The sequence below is a fragment of the Argopecten irradians genome, chromosome 6 (assembly GCF_041381155.1).
Source record: "Argopecten irradians isolate NY chromosome 6, Ai_NY, whole genome shotgun sequence".
NCBI lineage: Eukaryota > Metazoa > Mollusca > Bivalvia > Pectinida > Pectinidae > Argopecten > Argopecten irradians.
In genome coordinates, this window is record NC_091139.1 from 39,565,267 (window position 1) to 39,592,731 (window position 27,465).

The window sequence follows — 27,465 nt, forward strand, 5'->3', positions numbered from 1 at the left end:
GAACAATTACACATAGTCGTATAGCATTATAAATTTGCGCCATCAGATTGGTGAAAACATATTTCATTTAAATTTAGAAAAGGGTTTTAAAACGACGTTAAATCCAGATAGGGGACAAGCTAGGCGAGTTGACGATGTGCCAAACTGGCCAATCGCCATCGGACTCTAGTCACAGTGCAGTCCACGCGGTCCCAAACGTGAAGCAGCTACTAATGTTGACGCAAGTTAGAAAGAGGTTAGCAAACAGTGCTTAAATGTCTTATATTGACCTTAATCTCCAGAAGTACGATTGCGCAAACTGGAAAAGTCCTGTGCTTTGAAGGCGCAATGTCTTACTTGGTCCGCTAAACCTGCCTATATTATTAGGCTTTATTAAGTTTTTTGCCTAATATATATTAGGCAAAAAAAAAAAAAATAAAAAATAAAAAAGCCTAATAATACAGGTAGATTTAGCGGACTATGTCATACTACACCAACGAATGATAATTACAAGTTGTCACGATATTTAGTGTGATTTGACCATAGTCTGAAGAATTAAAGTATACAAAATAAATGTATATACAATGACACAGATACCACTGGCTCGGGTACATTGAAATATCAGACTTGTTTTTGTGAGCTTTGAAATTTTAATCTGAAACTTTATAAAAGGTAAACAAGCTAAGTCAACAAGAATTGTTAACCCGTCTCAGAAAAATAGAGATTCACAATGACTAAGACACTACTCAGATATCTTCTTTCCTGCAAGTTGTACTTTTGTAGGACCAAAACAAGACCGTCCCTAAGGTTGACGCAAGCTGAGCTCTGTAGTTTGTGTTGTTATTTTTTCCGATGGAAGCTATGACATACTGAATAATTTAAAATTAATTTGCAAAAAAAAAAAAGCATGCAGACTTTTGGCTGCATTATCAAATGACTGGAAATTTATAATAATTTCAAATCAACAACTGTATGCCAAGGAATTATAACAATGTTACACATAACTGCTTCCATATATGGTTTTAAAACACCTGACAGAGACACAAAAACACAGTCACATGTTTATGGGGAAGTGTCGACCTAGAATGTATTCATGTCAAATGACCCATTGACAGATCCTATAGATAAAAACATTCTCGCTGTTTACAGGTGAGCAGCATCTACCGTCGGTTATCGAGGTCCTGGTGGTATAAAATGTGTCAATCTGGGTCAAGTTTGTTTATAAACGTTTTCAGTACGACTTGGTTTCTCGCCAAATCTAGATATAACCTACCCTTACAGTACAATAAAACTACATATCTAGGCCACGGTTTCACAACACCATATTTCATTCTAGTTTTATTTTCAAAATTATGCAAACTTTGTGAAATTGTGCACGATATGGGGTTAAATAAATCAATTTCTCGCCAGCAAAAACATTTGTTTGAAACATTTTCTGGCTTTTGAATCTGTATAATTTGCATTCTGTGTTTAATTGTATGCAGCTTTTGGTTGTTTTTTAGTCACACGTGCACCTCCAGCTCATGCCAGCTGTAGACCAAGATTGACATGACTGTCACATTTACATGCGACTTCTTGGCATAAATTGCTTTCTGTCTAAATGTTTACTCATTTCATAAAACAAAAAATAGTAATTCTGGGATATATGGCAAGCAAATTAGATAATTCAACATAGAAAACCATAGAAAACGATAGCACACGGACATATCAATATATAGTTCAAGGAATGGTAAATTTAGGGACAAATACTTTAGTTTTCCCTTTCGTTGCATTCTTAATATCAACCTACGTACGGCCTTGATTTTGACTCGTCTTTAATTCCCTCAATGTTAAACCAATTCGTAACCTGAATGTACAGTGCCGTTTTGTTGGCGCTCAAAGTCAGTGCCGATTTGTTGGTAGATTGCAAATGGTCCATCCAGACGTATCAGTATTATATATTGTATAATTCTGTATGGAACTCTTATTGTGCATATTTCCACATCGAATTGAAAAGAGATCTAAAAAGGTCTTGAAATCATGAGTTCAGTGCCAATTCTTCAAAGCTAGGATTGTTGGCCGGTTGCACATTGTCCCTCAATGTCAGGGCCGATTCTTCCGAACTAGATTAAGTTTGTTGGCCGGTTGCAAATATCAAGCAGCAAGATTTGTATGTCGGTTGTCCCCTTTGTTTTGAGGTCAATATAAGATTATCGATACCCTCTCTTATATTTTGAAAATGATCCAAACTTGTAAGCCTTTTGACATCGGTACATATCTGGCGAAGTTTTCAACGAAAAACTGAACACTATATCAAATTTTGACTCCATCCTCCGTGAGCATCGTTTGTATGCCTATAAAATTATAAATCACTTATTTGGTGCAGGTTATCTGAGGAAATATATATATTATCCTAATCTAATCGTACTGCAGCTTTTCCTGTAACGTACTTTTTTTTGCTTATTTGTCAAAATTTAACCAGCAGCAAGTTTCGCGTCAACAGCAAGACCTATAGTAACCATAATGTATATAAACTCTTTTTGTTCAACGTCACCAAATAAGCGATTTAAAGAAAATCAAAAAATCTTTAGATTTACAGATGTAATGGCTTATACGGCAAGAATATACCTTTGCCACACTGTCAATTTTACCTACATACTGTTAACTTTACATATACACACTGTCATCTTTACACACACTATCAACTTAACATGCACAGACTGTCAACTTAACACACACACACTGTCAACTTAACACATACACACTTTCAAATTAACACCCACACATTGTCAACTTTACATATACACACTGTCAACTTTACACATACACACTATCAACTTTACACGTACACACTGTCAATTTTCCTACACACTGTCAACTTAACACGCACACTTTCAACTTTATACACACTATCAACTTAACAAGCACATACTGTCAACTTAACACATACACACTGTCAACGTTACATACACAGTAAACTTTTCACACACTATCAACTTAACATGCACACACTATCAACTTAACACACACACACTGTCAACTTAACACATACACACTGTCAACTGCTACACACTATCAACTTAACACACACACACTGTCAACTTAACACATACACACTGTCAAATTAACATCCACACATTGTCAATTTTACACATACATACTGTCAATTTTAAACATACACACTGTCAACTTTGCATACGTACTGTCAACTACACATTGTCAACTTCACATACAGTCAACTTTACACACACTATCAACTTAACATGCACACACTGTCAACTGTATGGAAACATTGTCAATTTTACACATACACACTGTCAACTTTACACGCATACACTGTCAATTGTACCTGCACACTGTCAACTTTACATATACACACTGTCATCTTTACACACACTATCAACTTAACATGCACACACTGTCAACTTAACACATACACACTTTCAAATTAACACCCACACATTGTCAACTTTACACACATACACACTGTCAACTTTACACATACACACTGTCAATTTAACACATACAAACTATCAATTTTACATACGTACTGTCAACTAGACACTGTCAAGTTTACATATAGTCAACTTAACACACACTATCAACTTAACATGCACACACTATCAACTTAACATGCACACACTATCAACTTAACATGCACACACTATCAACTTAACATGCACACACTATCAACTTAACATGCACACACTATCAACTTAACATGCACACACTGTCAACTTTACATAAACATTGTCAACTTAACATGCACACACTATCAACTTAACATGCACACACTATCAACTTAACATGCACACACTATCAACTTAACATGCACACACTATCAACTTAACATGCACACACTGTCAACTTTACATAAACATTGTCAGCTTTACACATACGCACACACTGTCAACTTAACATGCACACACTGTCAACTTAACACATACACACTGTCAAATTAACATCCACACATTGTCATCTTTACACATACACACTGTCAACTTTACACATACACACTGTCAATTTTACACATACACACTGTCAACTTTACACATACACACTGTCAACTTTGCATACGTACTGTCAACTACACACTGTCAACTTTACACATACAGTCAACTTAACAAGCACGTACTGTCAACTTAACATGCACACACTGTCAACTTTACATAAACATTGTCAGCTTTACACATACACACACACTGTCAACTTAACAAGCACATACTGTCAACTTAATACATACACATTGGCAATGTTACATACACAGTCAACGTTTCACACACTATCAACTTAACATGCACACACTGTCAACTTTACATAAACATTGTCAGCTTTACACATACACACACACTGTCAACTTCATATGCACACACTTTCAACTTAACACACACACACACACTGTCAACATTACACACACTATCAACTTAACAAGCACACACTGTCAACTTAACACATCCACACTGTCAACTTAACACACACACACTGTCAACATTACATACACAGTCAACGTTTCACACACTATCAACTTAACACGCACACTTTCAACTTTATACACACTATCAACTTAACAAGCACACACTGTCAACTTAACACATACACACTGTCAACTTTACATACACACACACACTGTTAACTATGCATAACACTGTCAATTTTACACGTCCACACTTTGCACGTCCATACTGTCAACTTTACACAAACACAATCAACTTTACATGCAAACATGCAGTCGAATTTGTACAGACACAGTTGGACACAGACAAACGTACACTTGCCAGTTGGACACAGACAAACGTACATTTGACAGTTGGACACAGACAGATATACACACTGTAAGCTTCAGTCACGTAGTAAACTTAGTGGCATACTATCAACTTATTATGAATATACAGGTTTCATCAGCAATTTGAAGTAAAAAATTTTAATACAACAAGACGTAAGTAGATAAATGTTTTCATTCCTTTTATTGCTTACTCTAAAATGTATGCCAAGAGAGACAACTCTCTTATCTCGCTGCAAATATAGCTAACATTTTCTGGGAGAGAACATGCAACAAAAAGATAACAGTAACGAAAATAAATTGTCATCAGTTTTCTGAAATTTATAGTAAAATGGTTATTTCAAGTCAAACAACCTTTGTTTTTTTAAACTTAGAGTAATACGTTACAAAACCAGCGACGTAATAATTTTGATGAACTAACAAGGGTATTGCAGTGAAGTTCAATCAACAAATAAAAACTAAGTGGTGCAGGAATTACATCATAAATCAAAGGCAAAATCGGCAGATTTATTAGATCATGGTGGCAATTGAATATGATTTTTATAAACAAAATGATTGGGTCTTATACATATTTTTTGGCATTTTGGCAAACACAAATAAAAATATTCAATGAGGTTTCGTATCAAATAAACATGAGTATAACAAACATTTTATCACATAACAAACTTCACCTTGAAAGATTTCAAATCAAACTGTGTTGGAAACTTTTTTTTATCGGTATGGTATAGTCATTGTCACTCTCGATACATAAAGTTACACTATAGTGGCATACACATGTTTAAAACATGGAGGAATTCACTAGATAACAGAGGGATCAGTCATTGAAAATGATGAAAAATACAACGTATAAAAATACAATACATTTAGAAGTATTTTTTAATTTTTATATACATGTATATTTATTATACATTTTTTTTCGTTTTTTTTTTCAAATGGTTTTGACTTGGATAAAATACATTTTATTCTGATGATCAGATAACTGATAATGAGCTCCAACTCTGTACACAATAACAATCTAAGAAGTGAAGGATGAATGTCAGTTCACATAGTTTAACCTGAAGTATTTTATAACACACATTTCAATGCCTGTGGCTTAAAACATAAACTTCACGAATTCATTGAGCATTGAGGATCAAAAGAGGAGAACATGAAAATGGCTATAAATGTGAAAAATTCACTACTGTTATATATTATATGTATATACGTACTACAAGTGTTAGTAGTTCAGTCTTTATTTTACTATCTCAAATATCTGTGAAGTTGTAAGCATAAAGCTTTCAAGCATCAGCCATCATTGATCAAGCTTCAGTTTATACATGTATAGCACTATTAGACAAAGGTTTTGTGCCAAACTTCACTATATTATACATATGGATATAACACTTTTGGATATGATTTTGCACCAATATATATTATTTATTAGCACTTAAAGATATAATTTTGCACCAACTATCACACCAGTATTTGAACACATCTTACCAGGAAGAAATGAATGTTACAATTCTGGTAAACAAACATAACAGTCATCGCTATAACAACAGAACATATAAACAATAACATTAATTCTCCGGTTTTGGATAAAGTAATTAATATTATCATGGTTATCTTACTTTATGATTGCGACAATTTGGGAGGAAAATGGGATATTCAGTTTATCTACCATTGATTTCATCCAATTTCAGATCAACTTCTCCCAAAAAACAAAAGGGAACACAGTCTTAAATACATTTAACAAATTTCAATTATATTAATATAGCTGGATATTGTTAAGCAATAATAGAGTCATAAAGCTTATCTAAAGGTATACAATAAATATATTAAATATCAATAGAGTAGTCATATAGCATTGATATGTACAAAGTAATTCACCCTGGGAAGATAGGCAGCAATAATTTGGCATTGAGTTTTTATTTCATTCATAATTTATAAAAGCTTGTCTTGGGATATGTCTAATATTGACTTGATGGAATTTGTATCATAATTAAGTTGAAAATAAGATAATTATGCCTGGCACTCCCTCCAGCAAGCAATCCCCTCTTACCTGCATATATGGCAATACTATAAATGTACAATTTGGTAGCTGTAAGAATGAAAACAGATAGACAGTGCCAAAAATCTAAAACAAATTTATATTTTTATTACCCTCTGAAGAGTTCAAATATACATAAAGGTGTGAAAATGTTCTGATGTCTACATCTGCAGTATATCTTATACATATACCTTTTTAATGTGGGTCAAGAAAGTAATATCAATGGTTGTTTTCCATATAACACTGGATCCTTTTAGACATATTTTTTTGCTATCTATTTTGTTAAAATGATATTTTTTCATCTGTGATAATTTTTAAACCTAAATGCGTATTACAGTCTACTTAATTTTAACCAATCTAATACTAAAGAAAGCATTTTATGGAAAAATTACTCAATGAAAGCAGAGATTACAGTTTAACTCATTTACCCTAATATTTGATAAAGAACTGTTCCAACCTTGGAAATAGGAAAGTTCAATGTGTATTTAGGGGTGAACAAGGTAACTTCATTGTATATAATGTTGTTTTTTAAATTGATGAGTTTTACGTGATGACTGTAGGTTCTGTACGTCCTGTCAACTGCTTCAACTGTGAGATTTGTAATGCAATTTCTATCAAAGGTTTTAGCACAATCTGAAACAAAAACAATAAGAATGCGTAAGATTCTCCATTGCCCAGTCTAGCAAATGTTCTAAATATGATGTTAAACTATCCACAATTATAATATGACATGATTTGGATCTGTTCCTATAGAGTACAAGAATTCCACGGAAGTGGATGTGTCGCCTACATCACAAAAAATAGTTATTAACAGTTGAAAATACTGTTAATAACTAAGGGAAGTTATCAAGTCCCATAGCTCTTGCAAAAATTGATAGATTTTCTCCAGTATCAAACCCATCTGAGATGTCATTGATATAAAGCAATATACATAATTTGGTTGAAATCAGAAAATAAATACAAAAGTTATTGAGCGATAACCAAGAAATTATCTGTTTTGATGAGTTTAAAGTCCTGTAATTCTTGCAAGTATTGATGGATTTTGACACTTTCAACACAATATACCTGTCTAGAACAACCATCTAGCTAAAAAGGCCTTACACCAATGAACAGTATAACCTTAACTTGGTACATTACATCTGAAGCATACTTGATACTACAGGGGTTACTATCACTGTTGTAATATCCACTCCTGAAATATGTCATAGCAAAACCGAAGGGATGAGAAGGTAGTTTGGTCCCTTAATGTACATTAAAGGAATCAAGTAACAGTACAATGTGTGGATTTAAGTTGAAGTTGGGCTGTGCTTTCTGCAGAACTCCTTTCTCCTGGACTGCCTTCAGTTTTGCTACGACATATTCCAGTGACAGTGATAGTAACCTATTGAATGTTGAAGATGTTGATGAGCTAAAATCTAATCTGTTCTTGATTGAGTTAGTCAAAGTAAAGGCTACAAACCTGTGGATCCTGAGAGAAAGTTGCAGGATCTGATTCATATCCCTCTATGTACATTCTGATGGTTGCACCGCTACTTCCAGTACCACTCAGACGGAATATGATGCGCGAGTTGTCAGAGAATATAATTCTCACCCCCTGAAAGTTTCAAATCACCACACCATAAACATTGGGTGTAAGTACATTGTATTTCAATGATACCATTCATATATAAATAATAAATTGTTTGGAAATAAACGAAATGAAAACATTTCATTTTTGGCCCCAAGGCATGACCATACTACATGTATCTTAGGGATGTCATGGTTCATGTTTTTTCAGCTCCGTTCGGTTTCAACTTTTTTTGATCGGTTTTCGGTTTTTCGGTTCGGTTCAGACAAATCTTAATTGAAGTCTATTTTCTATCAAAAACAAGTTTTGCTGTAGATTTAAAGATGGTATATCACTTCAACAAACGTTTTTTTTCTATATCAAAATTTTACTTCTAATTAAAAACATATAATTAATTGCGTCCTGAAAAATAATCCACAGCACTATATCCTATATAGATTAAAGTTCTAAAAGTGCATGCAGCAAAGAAATTCATTAATAATTTTATACCATTTTGTGTCTTAATTAGACATATAACACGATTAAATACCAATTTTTGTTCAAATATTGAGTATCATTTATGATCTGTCAGCAGTGGAACATCTTTAAAAAACATAATTGAACATTTTCTTATCTTTTTAACTCTTTCAGTATTATTGACACATTAATCAGTCAGAGAGATATATGTCCTCGTATCCTTTATGATACATTATTTCGTCACTAAAACTTTTCTCGTATCCTTAATGACGCATTATTATGTGATGAATGACATTTGAAAATCGTAAGTTTTACCGCAAATCAATACATCGGTATTATCTCAGAAAAAGTGTTTAAAAAGTATTATGCATTGGAATTATAATAGAGATAAACATTATTACGTACCAGGTGCATGTTCAATCCTAAAATGGTTTAATTCACGGAATATTGGCCGACGGAAACGGGATTATTTACAATCGGCAACACAATGGCGGCTTGATTTAGCAGCCGATATTCTGCGGATTGTTATCGAAAAAATTTAATAAAAAAATCATCAATTATAAAATATCAAACAATAAGTGAAATACATCATTTAGATATTATGTGTGTGCAAAAAAATGTCCGCAGACAGCAAAAAACGATCTTCTGAATGACTGAACTTGCAAACGTGTTACACATATATGTCGGTCAACAGGTGTATTTCTCGGGATTCTGACAAACAACTTCGCCGTATTTTCAATGAAATAATCTGCAAAACAGTTTAAACATATATATAACAGGTATTATAGGACAGTTATTTTTTTTAATGAACCGAACCGAAACTAAGAATTATTGTACCGAAACGAACCGTACGGTTGAATTTTTAGGTTAAATTTTCGGTTAACTGTGACACTCCTAATGTATCTCCATTAGCTTCATGTGCCGTAAAACATGGACATGTCTTGGACATATCAAAAGGATGAAGATAGTATAGCCATGGGAAATTGGGGCCAAATCAAATCTCTAAATCTTCAAACATATGTTAGTTATGAACTTTTATCAAATAAGTACCACAGGTGATATTGTTATGAAGTCGACAAAATTCAACTAAATTACAAGCAGTTGGGATTTTTATTCTGGCAATTGGAGGAAAGGATGAAAATTCAATTTGGGGATAGTGTTTATCATTCTGTATTTGCATTTTACAAAGTTATCTGCCCTTGCTGGTAGGTATTGCTTATGACGTCATTTGTTTGTGAATGTATTGTGATACTTTTCGGGGAAACCAATGTGAATTGCATTCTGACACAAAATAATGACGTCAAAATGGATACCTACCCTCAAGGGAGCAAACTCTGTAATACACAAAGACAGAATATGATTATGGAATGAAACCGAGCTGAATCCTGATCCCCGACACCTACCTGGTTTTTGCTGATACTAGCATCAATAGGATCTGTGTAGCTGAAGTTGTCCATCGTAGCCACTTTGTAGGTTTTGCCCCCTACATTGTGGGTTTCCCCGACTAGGGTGTTCTCGTCTATCAGTGTGTTCAGATTGTCCATCATCTTTTTAGCAGGACCAGACTCACAGTTCTCATAGTCATACCTTAAAATAAAAACCACTTACAGCATTATCTTACAGGTAATGTAATTTCATTGAATTTTTGTTATCCCCAAATTGTCAAGGTCCTAAAATACAGAAAATTTAGTGATCAGTGCACTCATTTAAAAAATACAAGATGTAGAATTAGTTGTAATACTTTTTTATAAAATAGAAAGAACATAATTTAACTTTCTTGTGAAAATATCCTCTCAATAAATTGGGGAGTTGTCAAATGAGAGGTATCCATTCAGCAGTCCCACAGTGATATGCATATCAATTTGCATGAAGATAGTTTGAGGGCAACAGCATATTACATGTACATGCTATTAAAAGGACAACAGATGTAAAATAAATTTTAATGTTTAATGTACATCAGATTAAATTTTGGACTAAAAATAATATTTTTGCTGTTAAATCTTGTGTCTCTATAATGACATACATTGCTATAGATTCCACCTTCTGCCTACGCTTGCCCAAAGGGTTTATTGCGCTAAGCTTTATCAACATATTTGTTTCTTTTGCCCTCTTGTATCTTCTACAGTAAAACCCCTATAACTCGAACAGCAGGGGACCAGGTCAATAGTTCGAGGAATACGGGGTATTTGACTCATCCGAGGTTGGTCACGATCAACAATCAAAATGTACGGTCTCAAACTATGACAAACAATGCACGACAATGACATTTTAATTACCCTATCTTTCAACATTTTGGATTTCTTTATTTAAGTGTTTTATTGATAGCAATATCAAGTTGCAAAAAAATGTATAACATAAATTTAGCGTTTGAAAAGGCTAACGAGAAAGCCCTAAATCATTCACAGCAGAGTAAGCGATTGTCATCTAGATCAATGTACAATCCATATTGGTCAACAAGGAGTACATTTTCTATTATTTAATTATCATAAATCATTTAAAACATTTACAAAATATATACTCACAATAAAGTTATTAACCAGCATATTTACAGACATAAGAAATGATATCTATAAATGTCTATTTAGTAAAAGCGTAACGTTGGGTTACATGTGTTTATGAGTAAAGTTACAAAATACAATTTACGAGATACGGAACGCACTGATAAAATGTACTTTGCATATATTGTGTGATATTGTTTACATCTTTCGATAAATAACATTGTGTTAGCCTGTCAAATGAAACCAACAAAGAAATTTAAAACAAAAAACTTTTATAATTAGGCGGACGTCAGCAATATCTTCCGCCTCTTTTGTCATTTCACAATGCATACTTTCTATTAACACGGATCAACCACTTCCGTATTTTCGTATTTACAGCGAAGATTATTACGAAAGAAACATCAATAACTTAATGCCTTTTCTGAAATATTCAAATAAAGTTAGCATCAAACAACCACTTGCGATCGTGTAGGTAGGTAATAATGACACCGTTAATCTCTTAATTACCTAAAGGCTTGACACGCTAACTGTATAAACACAAGATCTTGAGCAATTATCCATGTCAGTCAGTGCAGTTAGGTGTGACACGAGTAAAAAAATCTCAAGGGCTGAACACCTGTTCGACGAATACATGGGTAAATACTATGTACTTGATGAAATAGGGACATAATTGTGTTCGAGGAATAAGGGGTATTCGACGAATAGCTGTTCGAGCTATCCGGGGTTTTGTTACATAGATTATATAGGGAGACGGTCGGGACCGTACGACCAGTTCGACGAATAGGGGGTATTCGAGGAATCTGGGTTCTAGTTAGAGGGGTTTTACTGTATTTTGAATTCCATATAATTTTGAATTCTATATCATGTGACCATGTTTGTTTTATGTGTGTCTTGATTAAGTGATAGATCAACTTGAAAATTTGGCAATCTATTCTGTCTACAAGGTAAGGATTACAGAAGATCTTCGTACTCCCCAAACAAACCTTGTATAGAAGTTCCGTCCATACTCATTCCAGTGGCCCATGAGAATATCCTCAACGCTACATCTTTTCTCGGCTAGGATAGACAGCCAGGCCAGCACTGCCCATAAACCATCCTTTTCTCGGATATGATCAGATCCCGTTCCAAAACTTTCCTCTCCACACAGTGTAAGACGACCTGCGTCCATAAGGTTACCAAAGAACTTCCAGCCAGTAGGCACCTCAAAGCATTCTACGCCTTTCTTCTGGGCTACCCTGTGGAATTTTGCATTTCTATCATTCTACTTTTTCATACAGCTATGACATAAATATGCATGGATCATTTTAAATGGGCCAAAGGCCCTTTGGCCCCAGCTTTTCAAAATGACCTCTATGATTAAGGAAATTTTCTCTGTATATGGCCGCTTCAGATTTCACAATGAATTTATCTGAAAAAGACACATGTCAGCCAGTATGATCCCTTGAATATGTAATAGTAGATTTGTAGACCAGTAGAAATTTATACTATAGGACATCAATAACACATCTCATCAGAATTTGACAATGTATCAATTATTTGGGGGGTGCCAGTGTCTTGATAAGAATCGGACACTGATGTCTGACAGATGTCTGTACCTGATCCAAACCAACATCAGGTATCAAGGTTAGCTTAATTACTCTTGGAAATAGGGCCTAACCAGTGGTCAATCTTATATATCATCTGACTGACCTATCTACTGCCCCACTGGTGGGCATACTGCGGGCAAATCCTTTCTTAGTCCCACTGCTGTCATTCCTGAAGTATGGAATACACTGTAGGTTGTTGGCCAGGACTGCTAGAGAATCTGATGGGGTCACAAAGAAAGCTCCCTTCCCAAGGATCATGTTCCTGTCCTAGAAAGTAAATAAACATTAACAATGGAATGTAGATCATTAAAATAATTCTATTTCTGTTTTTCAATTTATCATTATTGTTGTTGGCATTTCTGCCAGTGCCAAGATCATTTCCTGTTAATTCTTTGACGTTATCTAATGTCGTGTACTGAAACTTGAATACCATATTTAACTCAACAGTATTTTATAGGTTCTAATTAATTTCATATTGAAGGAAACTTATTTTTCTTTTTTCATTTCAGAAATATTTTATTAACAATACAAATATACATAAATACAGAGTATACATATACATTATATTGTCAAAAGAATAAGACAACAGGCATATTGCCTATATTAGTCTTCTTCTGTTACTTCCGGTTAGGTTCCTCCCACACATTTCTCTTTCTTTTAAGAGCTTGTTTGTCTCTGGTGTCACAGATTTTACATATTGGATATTGGCTACAAGGTCTGTGTCAGAGCCAAACAGCCTTCTGGACAAGTACCCTTCACTTGGTTCAGAAGGTCTCTGACAGACATTGCTGTAGCCAGATGTTGTATTGTATCATGCCTCCTGTCATCAACAGCTGTCTCCACTACATTTTCAATATATGTTTTAGCGTGATCAAAAAACACAGAGTATTTGGTTGGCTGACCTTCATTATGTTCTCGTAGGTCTAGAATCACATCCGGGTCCTGTAGCTCGAAGGCCTGCTTCACTTTCTCATCAATTATCTTTTCATTTGAAGTCTCCGGTGCACTATTGTCACCGGTAAGACATCATAACTTTGTCAAAAACGTCAGTTTTCCGTTTGCCGATAGCGGCCGACACATGATGATCCGCGAATTTTGGCGGAAATGACCAGTCGTCGGGACCAAGCGATCCATCGCACAGACCTTTGTAGAGTTCGCCAAACGAACAAGTATCACTATAATTCGAAATGATTGTCCAGGGTAAAAGAACACTCCCAGAAAAAGATATTTGAAGCGAAATCATTATTGCTGCCGTGTACCATGTGCAATCACAAGCTTCTAAAGGATAAACAAACGTTTCAATGATCTGATTTGGGAGATTCTAAAACACGGATCGGTCAAGTTCCGGATAATGCGGGAACCAACGTCGGATTTTTTTCCGGAATTTATTTTTCGGCGCGGACGTTTTTATTTTTTTGATTTCAATAAAAAGTGAGTGGTGCGGGGGGTTCATATTGGATGCGGGCGGGCCTGAGAAACAAGAAATTAATTTTGTTTGGCCTTAGTCTTCTTCTGTTACTTCCGGTTAGGCTTGAAAGAAATATGGTATGTTTCACTCTATTACAAAAACATGGCATTACGTGTTTGGTATTGAACTCAGGAAAAAGGGATTTATATTCATCGTGTAATTAAATGGACTATGCATTAAAATTAAAAGGATGATTTCTACTCAAAAAAAAAAAATCTTAGCAAGCAAACGAAGTTGATACATGTAATTAATAGAGTGAATGCAAAACACATTTCCAACAAGTCTTAAATGAAGAAATATACGTTTCAATATTTTTTTTATATAGAACTACTCATTCACGCTCATTCATTCCTTTCCATTCATACTAGAATGTTATATAAATTTATTATAGTATAATACGACTTAATTGCTATAATATCATAGTCAGTGAATGTAAGTAACTGAATTACTACTACTTAGTATTGCATATACTTCAAATTATTTGTACATAGAAAAACGTTTTGAGGATTTAATATATAAATTTACATGAGAAAGAATAAGTGTATTTATTTGATCAGGTACATGTACATTACGGATGCCACACAGTAGGCATTGTAGATTTACATAACCTAATAAATTGTAGATGGATAAAATGTGGTGCCTTGAATCATTATACAATGGACATTGAAAGAAAAAATGAACTAAATCTTCACTGGGAGCACCACATACACAGGATGAGTTATCAATCAGGTGATCAGAATGTTTATCAAAATTAAGGTCACTTTTAAAATTTCTAAGTTGGCAAAGGATTATGTTAAGTTGTCTTGGAGAGGAATCCATGAAGACTTCTGAAATTATCATATCATGAACAATTTTCAATTTACATTTAAAAGATGAAATTGAAACAGAGTCTCTAATGGAACTGTCAAGTGAGTTCCACATATCCATGGTTGACAGAAAAAAACTTTTCTTATAGCTATTAGTTCTTGACTGTGGAATATTAAATACTCTGTTATTTCTAAAATTGTATACATTGTTTAGATTTAAATATGGTTGTATAATATTTTAAAGATACATTGGAGTATAATTATTAATAATTTTAAACATTAGTATAAGTTTGTGATCCTGTCTTCTTTTACTTAATGGTTCTAGTTGTGTTTCGTTATATAAAATATAGTGAGATGTACCTCTTCTAAGTCCTGTTATTAATCTCATAGCTTCCAGTTGAATGGATTCAAGAAGATCATCTTCAGCTTGTGTACAATTGTCCCAGACTACATCAGCATATTCTAATATTGGTCTTATGTAGGAAGTATATAAAGTTTTCAAAGTTTTTCTATCAACTAAATTTTCAATACACAAAGTAAACTTAATCTAGCGTTAGCTTTTTGATATATATTAGAAATATGGTCTGACCATGTTCCTTTACTATTGAAGGTAAGCCCTAGGTGGTTATGAAATTCATTTTGTGCTATTATATTATCATTAAATAAAAGATGTGGATAATCAATGTTTTGTCTTCGACTGAGGTTCATAGCTATTGTTTTATTAGGGTTGAAGAGAATTTGCCATTTAAGTGCCCATTCCGAGATAGAGGCTAAGTCATTATTAAGCAGTGAAGATGGTGTTTCCAGATCATTATTATTTTGTATTATTACATAAAGAGAAGTGTCATCTGCAAATAATTTTATATTACTGTTAATATCATTAGTAATATCATTAATAAAGTGTAAAAACAAAAATGGACCAAGGACAGATCCTTGAGGGACTCCTGCCGAAATAGGTTTAGTGCTGGATTGATACCCTTCAAATATTACCCTTTGTTTTCTGTCAGATAGGTAAGCATTGAACCAATTATATAATTTACCTTTAATACCATAAGATTTTAATTTATGTAAAAGACCTAAATGCCATACGCGATCAAAAGCTTTACTTATATCACAGAAAACAAAGTGCAAATCTTTACCTTGATCTAACATACTACTTATAGTATTATATATATCAGTTAACTGATTAACTGTAGAGTCAGTGGGTCGAAAACCTGACTGATGTTCACTTAACATATTATTACTTGAAATATAATTAAACATGTATTTAAAAATAATTTTTTCTAAAATTTTAATAAAGACAGAAGTGACCGCTATGGGTCGATAATTATTAAGGTCACTGGTTTCGCCTTTTCTTTTATAAATTGCAGTAACATTAGCAACTTTTAAAATATCTGGTATTTCTCCAATATGTAATGTTTTATTAAATAATAATTTAAGTGGATATACTAAAGATGGCGAGATATTTTTAATAATAACTGGTAAAATACCATCTGGACCAGCTGGTTTATTTTTATTTAGAATGTGAAGTTGGTCAATAATATCTTGTAAATATAAGGAATCTTATTCACTTGAATAACTACAGTCTTTGAATTAATGAGGTTTCAGTGTACTTAAAAAACAACCACTATGAGAATGGGGCAATTATTATGAACATCCAATCAATTCTAAAAGTTTTCAACACTGCATTGGTCCCCATACATTGTAAGGGAGAGCTGCACTTTTATTTCAGATTGTGCATCTCCATTATTCTGTCCTTTAATTGGCAGATGATATTTATCAGGATTATTTGTTCATTACCATGAGGACATCACTGTGACCTACTTTTTTATCTAGGGTAAATGTTGGTGTGTAATTAGTGCGCTGTGGAAATGGGTTTATCTAGATGTGTGTTCTAAACCAATAGTAGTAGGTCACTGTGATCTATACTTTGACCTTGAACCAACATAAAAGACTAAAATCCTATACATGTACTAATATGACTTAGTAATTCCCAGCTTACAGCCAAATTGTCTTGTTTCATGTTTTAAAATGACTGATACTAACCCCATCACCATCAAAAGCAGCTCCAAAGCCTTGCTGACCTTCCTTAAGTGATGTCACAAGGTCAGCAGCATAGGTCAAGTTAGGGTCAGGATGATGACCTCCAAAATCAGTCAAGGGCACACAATTCACTGCACTGTCTGATGGGGCTCCAAGTTCTCCACACACAATCTCAGTAACATAGGGGCCCATCACTGAAATAAATGCAACAGCATGGCTTAAACAGAAATAAAAAATGAAAATTTGTTCTTTTAAATAAAAACATGTTTTCACTCATTACCTAGTGACAAAATGCAGATATTCTTTCCTGTTAATTACCTTTCCTTAAAATAGAAATAAATGTGACAAGAAATTACTGTATAGGCCAAATTTTACATCATGTGAATAGGTTAGACATAACGCTTCAAAAGTGTCTCGCTGTTCTATACATCTAATATTGCTAGAGTGAGGAAGTGGAAGCAGAAGAACAATATGTCATGTCTCCCTACACTGGAATAAGAGACATAATACCATCATTCCTTTTCATTGGATTCATTGCCTTGCATGAAATTCTTCAAAGTTGTAAAAGCTTGGAAGTTTTGAATGTACATGTATTTATGGTTGATGAAAATTTTATTTGGCCAAATATGTACTTAAATAATCAATGATGAACAACACATAGGACCTGTGACATTAATTGATCATTTCTAAGAAATTCTTTAAAAAGACATCTAGTGCCAGATGTACCAAAGCTAGCAAACTTTGCTGGAATGTGAACTTTGCTGGAATGTGAACTTTGCTGGAATGTGAGCTTTGCTGGAATGTGAACTTTGCTGGAATGTGAACTTTGCTGGAATGTGAACTTTGCTGGAATGTGAACTTTGCTGGAATGTGAACTTTGCTGGAATGTGAACTTTGCTGGAATGTGCTACTAAGATTGAAGGACATAGATTTATAGGATGGATTAGTTCTGTAAAAACATTTCAACATGAATACAAACCTCCATGCATGGCATTGAGAAGAATTTTTAAAGCTGGCTTTCCATCTGATCCAGAGAGTAAGTCACGGATAGCATTAAAATCAAAGATCTCCTTCATATATGTAGCATAATCAGCAACAGAGTCAATAACCTCGACTGTGAACGAACGACCTTCAACCTGATAATCAGTAGACCCAATGACAGAAATATTTGGCTGTAGTTCAGGACAGATCTTGTATTCGGATATTGTCTTTGTCAATTCAAAAATAGCATTTGTTACATTTTCTGGAGCTGGACCTAAAACAAAAGATGTTTGCTTGAGTAAATCTAAAACAATGTCCAACAGAAGACATATTCAGCAAAAACTTTTGTCTGTATCATTTTTTCTGTGATGACGTACTGATGTCTAAGCCATTGCCAAATATAATAGGCCCGGAGGGCCTGTATTGTACACCTGGTTATTCCAGTAAAATGACAAGAGGCCAGGGGCCTTAACGTTCATCTGACAAAATTTATTTTATTAAGGACAAAAAGACCTTTACTTATAAATCAGATTTTAATAAAAAGGAGTTAAAATTTTAAGTGAAATTTTAGTAATGTTGCCCATTAATGTAGCAGACAAACCTCCATTACTGGTGTTGAACTTGATGCCGAAATCTGCATCAGGGCCACCAGGATTGTGACTGGCCGTGAGAATGATTCCTCCGTCTGTCTCATATTTTCTGATCACACAAGATAATGCTGGCGTCGACATCAAACCATTCTCTCCCACAATCACCTTTCTTACCTGAAAATTAACTTTTCTTGAAGCATCAAGTCAACCTCCAGAAATGGTTATGGTACTTTTTTTCTCTGGTTTCTTTAATTTGTCTAATGCATATATACATTTTGAACATGCAATTATGTAACTTATGCTGTGAAAAGTTAATTAAATGGCCACTACTGTGATTACAATACTGAAACAACAAGAGATCTCATAGGGTTCTTGGCGCCCACCAAAGAATAATCTACATCTGACAATGGAAAGAAGAATCTTTTCTCTACTTTTCATACTTTTACTTCATACTACACATGAAATTTGAGAAAGATCCTTTTAATACTTTCTGAGAAAAAGCGGTAACAAACTTCCACTATCAAAATCCAAGTAAGTGGCCTGTCGGCCATGTTGTTCAACGATCGGTGTCAAAATGCAATATGCACAACTAGACCTCTAGGGGAACCTGCACATGAAAATTGAGACAAATCCCTTCAGTACTTCCTGAGAAATAACAGTAAAAATCTTCAATTATCAAAATCCAAGATGGCAGACCGACAGCCATCTTGTTGACTGATCGGTTCCAAAATTTGGCCCCACCCCTCATGCCCCCGGGGGGTCAGACCAAAATTTATACAAACTATTTTCCCGTTCCCCAAAGGATGTTTCTGGCCAAATTTGTATATATTCATTATTCCATGCAGAACTCTATGACTAGTAGCGATTTAAATGAAATGTTGACAGATGGAGGACAGACGCCGCGCCATGACATAAGCTTACCAGCCCTTTGGGCCAGGTGAGCTCAAAAATCAAACTGTACAAAACAAATTATTGTTATATTCTGGTTTCCAGTCAATATTTTGACAGCACGCAATACTTATCCAGATATGCAGATTTATCTTGTTAGTAAAACTATTACTTTGCTTGTAATTATATAAGATACAAGGATGAATTGTAACTTTGGCAGGACCAGTCAATTTTAGGGTCAGTCGGTCCATAGGACAAGCAGGACAAAATACTTAAGGGAGTACACTGCCTGTATTACAGAAATTATCATTTTATATATCTTTCTAAAAGTTGTTAAAGAAGTGACAAGGAGAGTAGTATTCACAAGAAACTTTACAAATTAATGGTCAAAGTTCGATTTACAGTTAAAATTTAAAAATTAAAGTCAGATTTGGAAATGTTTTTTGGCCTTAAGAAAAATAGTCTCCTTAGCCTAACTGCCCCTCAACTTTCTAAATTCTAAGCAGCCGAGTGCACCATGACCCGTGCGTCCCTCCTGTGTCCGTTCCAGGTCCCAGTGGCGAAGGGCGCTTAATAGATCGAATATGGTCACTGTGGGTACCCGTACACGGGATATTGGTATCGACGAGGCGCTGACCTGTCACAGGAAGGGGAAGTTTTGCAATATTTTCACAGTTTTAATGTAATTAATGTATTTGTAACTATTGGTCAGTTCAAGCTAAGTATATATCGCGTCCGTATGCGATCTGTCAACCCCCAACGTCATATCGTTATTGAGGAATAGACAGGAATCCAGGGTCACATGCAGGGGGTACCTCAGTGAAAAAGGCGGTTCCAAATAAATCACTGATATGAATATTTAATGCTTTTCTGAAAACGGAATTCATTTTCTATGGCTAATTCACAACATAGGAAAGCAACTCACGCCCCGATGACAAATTTTGAGGTCATGAAGATTGCGAAATAAATCAGTGAAAATCACGTTGTGTACGGGGGCTTGCTTGTTGTTAAAAATCAAGTGTACGGGGGCTTGGATGTTGATTGTAAGGCAGCATGGTTGAAGATTGTACGGCGAATTGGTTGATGAGTTGAGAAACGCAGCTTTTTAAGCCAAATATTCCTTTCTAGATGTCATTATATAGCGTTCTATATGATTATCAAATTACTGATTGAAACGATACGCTATGTAGAATGATTAATCATTTTGATTTTGATCAATTCAGGCAAAAACTGTTCGTTTCAATTAATTTTTAAGTCTTGGCAACCAAAAGTATTAACGTATTAAAGGCCCACTACCTTTCTGGAGAAAAATATTAAGATTTCTTAAAAACATTAATTACCTCAGAAAATATATAAACCGATGGCCTAAGATAAAGTTACAACACCAAACATATGCAAGATTTTCCTGCGTAATATATGATAACAATGGAGAGTCATTTCGCTATTTTACCATCTGCCGCAGTGATAGTCAACTACCGCGCGGTATTTAGGACGACGGGGGAAATCATAAGACGATCCGCGTTATGAAAATTAACATTTTATTTATTTTAATTAAATTGTTTAGGCGATAATAAGTGTAGTATTAACGTAAAGTTAATAACGTAAAGTTAATAACTTTTGCCACTCGACAAAATTATTGATCTTGTTTTACATTCCCATTTTAAAAATCAACAAGGGCCCAATGGTTCATACTAAACAAATAAAGTAAATAAGAATTTATATCATCCCTAAGCACATTAGAGGCCTCTTTGCCTCTTGGTTATTAAAAAGAAGTCGCTTAAAGATTTTAGCCTATTCGACCCCTGTGACCTTGAATCAAGGTCAAGGTCATTCTTTTGAACAAACTTGGTAGCCCTTGATCCCAGCATGCCATAGGCCCAATATCAGGTCCCTAGACTGTTTGGGTATTAAGAAGAAGTCTTTTAAAGATTTTAGCCTATTTGACCCCTGTGACCTTGAATGAAAGTCAAGGTCATTCATTTGAACAACCTCTGAAGCGCTTCATCACAACATGTCACATGCTCAATATCAGGTTCCTAGCCCTCTTGGTTATTAAGGAGAAGTCATTTAAAATTTTAAAATATTTGACCCCTGTGACCTGGAATGAAAGTCAAGGTCATTCATTTGAACAAACTTTGTAGCGCTTCATCCCAACATGTCACATGCCCATGTTGTTTAAAGATTTTTACCTATTTGACCCCTGTGACCTTGAATGAAGGTCAAGGTCATTCATTTGAACAAACTTGGTAGCCCTTGCTCCCAGCATGCCACAGGCCCAATATCAGGTCCCTAGGCTGTTTGGGTATTAAGAAGAAGTCGTTTAAAATTTTTAGCCTATTTGACCCCTGTGACCTTGAATGAAAGTCAAGGTCATTCATTTGAACAAACTTTGTAGTGCTTCATCCCAGCATGTTGCATGCCCAATATCAGGTTTCTAGCCTTCTTGGTTATTAAAAGAAGTCGTTTTAAGATTTTAGCCTATTTGACCCCTGTGACCTTCAATGAAGGTCAAGGTCATTCATTTGAACAAACTTGGTAGCCCTTGATCCCAGCTTGCCACAGGCCCAATATCAGGTCCCTAGGCTGTTTGGTTATTAAGAAAAAGTTGTTTAAAGATTTTAGCCTATTTGACCCCTGTGACCTGGAATGAAAGTCAAGGTCATTCATTTGAACAAACTTTGTAGAGCTTCATCCCAACATGTCACATGCTCAATATCAGGTCTCTAGCCCTCTTCGTTATTAAGGAGAAGTTGTTTAAAGATTTTTACCTATTTGACCCCTGTGACCTTGAATGAAGATCAAGGTCATTCATTTGAACAAACTTGATAGCCCTTGATCTCAGCATGCCTCAGGCCTAATATCAGGTCTCTAGCCCTCTTGGTTATTAAAAGAAGTCGTTTAAAGATTTTTACCTATTTGACCCCTGTGACCTTGAATGAAGATCAAGGTAATTCATTTGAACAACTTGGTAGCCCTTGATCCCAGCATGCCACAGGCCCAATATCAGGTCCCTAGGCTGTTTGGTTATTAAGAAGAAGTCGTTTAAAGATTTTAGCCTTTTTGACCCCTGTGACCTTGAATGAAATTCAAGGTCATTCATTTGAACAAACTTTGTAGCGCTTCATCCCAACATGTCACATGCTCAATATCAGGTCTCTAGCCCTCTTCGTTATTAAGGAGAAGTCGTTTAAAGATTTTAGCCTATTTGACCCCTGTGACCTTGAATGAAGGTCAAGGTCATTCATTTGAACAAACTTGGTAGCCCTTGATCCCAGCATGCCACAGGCTCAATATCAGGTCCCTAGGCTGTTTGGTTATTAAAAAGAAGTCGTTTAAACATTTTAGCCTTTTTGACCCCTGTGACCTTGAATGAAGGTCAAGGTCATTCATTTGAACAAACTTTGTAGCGCTTCATCCCAACATGTCACATGCTCAATATCAGGTCTCTAGCCCTCTTCGTTATTAAGGAGAAGTCGTTTAAAGATTTTAGCCTATTTGACCCCTGTGACCTTGAATCAAGGTCAAGGTCATTCATTTGAATATACTTGGTAAGCCCTTATCTCAGCATGTCACAGGCCTCAATATCAGGTCCCTAGGCCTCTTGGTTATTAAGAAGAAGTCTTTAAAGATTTTTTCCTTTTGACCCCTGTGACTTTCAATGAAGTCAAGGTCATTCATTTGAACAAACTTGGTAGCCCTTGATCCCAGCATGCCACAGGCCCAATATCAGGTCCCTAGGCTTGTTTGGTTATTAAGAAGAAGTCATTTAAAGATTTTAGCCTTTTGACCCCTGTGACCTTGAATGAAGGTCAAGGTCATTCATTTGAACAAACTTGGTAGCCCTCTATCCCAGTATGTCACAGGCCTAATATCAGATTCCTAGGCCTCTTGGTTATTAAAAAGAAGTCGTTTAAAGATTTTAGCCTATATGACCCCTTTGACCTTGAATGAAGTCAAGGTCATTCATTTGAACAAACTTGATAGCCTGATCCAGCATGCTCAGGCCTAATATCAGGTTCCTAGCCTTCTTGGTTATTAAAAGAAGTCGTTTTAAGATTTTAGCCTATTTGACCCCTGTGACCTTGAATGAAGGTCAAGGTCATTCATTTGAACAAACTTGGTAGCCCTTGATCCCAGCTTGCCACAGGCCCAATATCAGGTCCCTAGGCTGTTTGGTTATTAAGAAAAAGTTGTTTAAAGATTTTAGCCTATTTGACCCCTGTGACCTGGAATGAAAGTCAAGGTCATTCATTTGAACAAACTTTGTAGAGCTTCATCCCAACATGTCACATGCTCAATATCAGGTCTCTAGCCCTCTTCGTTATTAAGGAGAAGTTGTTTAAAGATTTTTACCTATTTGACCCCTGTGACCTTGAATGAAGATCAAGGTCATTCATTTGAACAAACTTGATAGCCCTTGATCTCAGCATGCCTCAGGCCTAATATCAGGTCTCTAGCCCTCTTGGTTATTAAAAGAAGTCGTTTAAAGATTTTTACCTATTTGACCCCTGTGACCTTGAATGAAGATCAAGGTAATTCATTTGAACAACTTGGTAGCCCTTGATCCCAGCATGCCACAGGCCCAATATCAGGTCCCTAGGCTGTTTGGTTATTAAGAAGAAGTCGTTTAAAGATTTTAGCCTTTTTGACCCCTGTGACCTTGAATGAAATTCAAGGTCATTCATTTGAACAAACTTTGTAGCGCTTCATCCCAACATGTCACATGCTCAATATCAGGTCTCTAGCCCTCTTCGTTATTAAGGAGAAGTCGTTTAAAGATTTTAGCCTATTTGACCCCTGTGACCTTGAATGAAGGTCAAGGTCATTCATTTGAACAAACTTGGTAGCCCTTGATCCCAGCATGCCACAGGCTCAATATCAGGTCCCTAGGCTGTTTGGTTATTAAAAAGAAGTCGTTTAAACATTTTAGCCTTTTTGACCCCTGTGACCTTGAATGAAGGTCAAGGTCATTCATTTGAACAAACTTTGTAGCGCTTCATCCCAACATGTCACATGCTCAATATCAGGTCTCTAGCCCTCTTCGTTATTAAGGAGAAGTCGTTTAAAGATTTTAGCCTATTTGACCCCTGTGACCTTGAATCAAGGTCAAGGTCATTCATTTGAATATACTTGGTAGCCCTTAATCTCAGCATGTCACAGGCTCAATATCAGGTCCCTAGGCCTCTTGGTTATTAAGAAGAAGTCTTTTAAAGATTTTTTCCTTTTTGACCCCTGTGACTTTCAATGAAGATCAAGGTCATTCATTTGAACAAACTTGGTAGCCCTTGATCCCAGCATGCCACAGGCCCAATATCAGGTCCCTAGGCTGTTTGGGTATTAAGAAGAAGTCATTTAAAGATTTTAGCCTTTTTGACCCCTGTGACCTTGAATGAAGGTCAAGGTCAGTTATTTGAACAAACTTGGTAGCCCTCTATCCCAGTATGTCACAGGCCTAATATCAGATTCCTAGGCCTCTTGGTTATTAAAATGAAGTCGTTAGATTTTAGCCTATATGACCCCTTTGACCTTGAATGAAAGTCAAAGTCATTCATTTGGACATGCTTGGTAGTCATTCATCCCAGCTTGTTACATGCAAAATATCGGGTCTCTAGGCCTCTTGGTTATGAGGCAGAAGTCTTAACAAGATATTTCAGCCTATTTGACCCCTGTGACCTTGAATGAAGGTCAAAGTCATTCATTTGAACAAACTTGGTACCCCTTCATCCCAGCATGTCACAGGCCCAATTTCAGGTCTCTAGACCTCTTAGTTATTTAGAAGAAGTCTGTTAAAGATTTTCATCTATTTGACCCCTGTGACCTTGAATGAAGGTCAAGGTCATTCATTTGAACAAACTTGGTAGCCGTTCATCCCAGAATGCTATAAGTCAAGGTTCAGGACTCTAGGTCTCGAAGTTTTGGAGAAGAAGTTGTTTAAATGGAAAAGTTGAAGCCGGACGGCCGGACAGACGGACGACAGACGGACGACGGACGCTGCACCATAGCATAAGCTCACTTGCCCTTCGGGCAGGTGAGCTAAAAACCGTTTCGGAAAGGTAGTGGGCCTTTAAAACATTATCTTCAGATAAAGATAAATAACAGCAAATGATAAACAATAAATCTGACAAATAAGGATAGGATGCTAAATTAAAATGGAAAATGTAAGAAACGGAACCATATCAGTAAAGGGTGACATCTGGACAAGTGTGGATTAAACTGAAGTTCCGTGTTGTATTCTCGAATTATAGAGTTCTTTGGCATGATACATCGTCAATATTTAAAACTGTAATTATGAGTTTTGCAGCTGCTGACAGTCACAGACATTCCGTCAAACATTGCACTGTGCTAAAATATACTACTCACCTTCGTTGTGTTGGAGCATTGTGGAAAATACCTGATTGGAGTTTTTCTTGTACAAACGCGATGTCAAAACAACGCTATGACAAATATGTATTCGTAGCCATGGTTTACAACTCAAAAGTAAAATTACTTGAATCCCACCAGATGAAGTTATATTTCTTATCGAAATCAGCACTATATGGTTGTGTAATACAAGTACAGGAATTCCTTCCTCAAAATGATCCCCTCCGTTAAAGAATTTAACAAAATTGCCAGCAAACAAACAAACTGATCTTGTATACAGAATCTATAGACCAACCAACATTCATCATCTTTGTCTGGAAGGCCTACTATTCCATTGACATCTTTACATGAGATCTACGAAGACATAAACGTCGGAAGAAAACTTTACATCTGTCTTTTGGACGACTAGACGCTATTTGTTTTAAATATATTGTGAAGTTTCTCATTTTAATTATGCCAAGCCCCCGTACACCATTTTTATCTCATAAGCCAAGTCCCCGTACGCCAGTTTAGCAAGCCCCCGTACAAAAGCTAAATTTTCAGTCTTCTTGTTGAAACATCCATGGCCACGACAATATGAAATTGGCCTAAACATAAACTTTCATATCATAACCCGTCTATACAACCCTAAAATGATAACCTGGAACAATCTTGTAATTCAATATCACGAACAATAGTCCACAGTCGTTTTCATTGCGGTACCCCCCTACAGGTGACCCTGGATTCCTGTCTATTCCTCCATAAATATATGACGCTGCGGGTTGACAGATTGCATACGGACGCAATATATACTTAGCTTGAACTGACCAATAGTTTCAGATACATTAATTACATTAAAACTGTGAAAATATTGCAAAACTTCCCCTTGCTCTGACAGGCCACCGCCTCGTCGATACCAATATCCCGTGTACGGGTACCCACAGTGATGGTAACGTTAGGATATGGCACTGGAAAATCGGCTAGTCAGCTGACTGTAAATATAACCGTTATGCGTTACTGTACTAGATCTATGTTGGTTTATTCTTTTATGCAAAACTGTCTGATTTTTTGTTGTGATCGCTTTAATATCAGGTTACAAAGTTAGGTTATTTTAATTACCCCATTAGCTGCGCACATCTGTATAATTGTCACGGTTGCCTCCTTCATATAAAACCGGCCATCTCCTCCGATTACAAGTGTACTTCCGACTGGTTCGCTCAAACCCCCTGATAAAGTACATTGTACGAAGTTTTCAGTATAATGGGGTTGTTGATATACTTTGACATTCTTTCGCAGACCACTGGTCCCTGGTTTCTGGCCCTCGAATGTCGAAGTGGCGACTGATGTTGCAGCTAAAGCCATGTTTTTGGCTAGAAAATCGTCTGCAACAACCTTGATGGTGTCACATCAGAGACCTTGAGATGAAGGGAGGTAACTCGATATTTTCAAACGACACAATGCAGATAGATTGTTATT

At 35.6% G+C, this 27,465-nt stretch overlaps 1 protein-coding gene across 1 annotated transcript; it reads right to left on the minus strand.

The window, feature by feature from the left end:
- Positions 1–4,899: 4,899 nt before the first annotated feature.
- On the minus strand, positions 4,900–27,420 carry LOC138325851 (phosphoglucomutase-1-like). Its single transcript, XM_069271806.1, has 9 exons — positions 27,109–27,420; positions 18,774–18,936; positions 18,171–18,446; positions 17,195–17,385; positions 12,978–13,141; positions 12,272–12,523; positions 10,194–10,377; positions 8,227–8,361; positions 4,900–7,400 (listed from the first exon to the last, which is right to left on the minus strand). The coding sequence occupies exons 1-9, from the start codon at positions 27,349–27,351 to the stop codon at positions 7,311–7,313; spliced, it is 1,698 nt and encodes a 565-aa protein (XP_069127907.1). The 5' UTR covers positions 27,352–27,420; the 3' UTR covers positions 4,900–7,310.
- Between the last annotated feature and the right edge of the window lie 45 nt (positions 27,421–27,465).

Excerpts from the sequence above, each read along its gene's own strand:
- LOC138325851 (XM_069271806.1), bottom strand. The coding sequence starts at position 27,351 with ATGGCTTTAGCTGCAACATCAGTCGCCACTTCGACATTCGAGGGCCAG. Across the intron at positions 18,937-27,108 it reads AGATGTGCGCAGCTAATGGG|GTAAGAAAGGTGATTGTGGG; the intron begins GTAATTAAAATA and ends GTTAATTTTCAG. Across the intron at positions 13,142-17,194 it reads CTGCTTTTGATGGTGATGGG|GACAGGAACATGATCCTTGG; the intron begins GTTAGTATCAGT and ends TTTACTTTCTAG.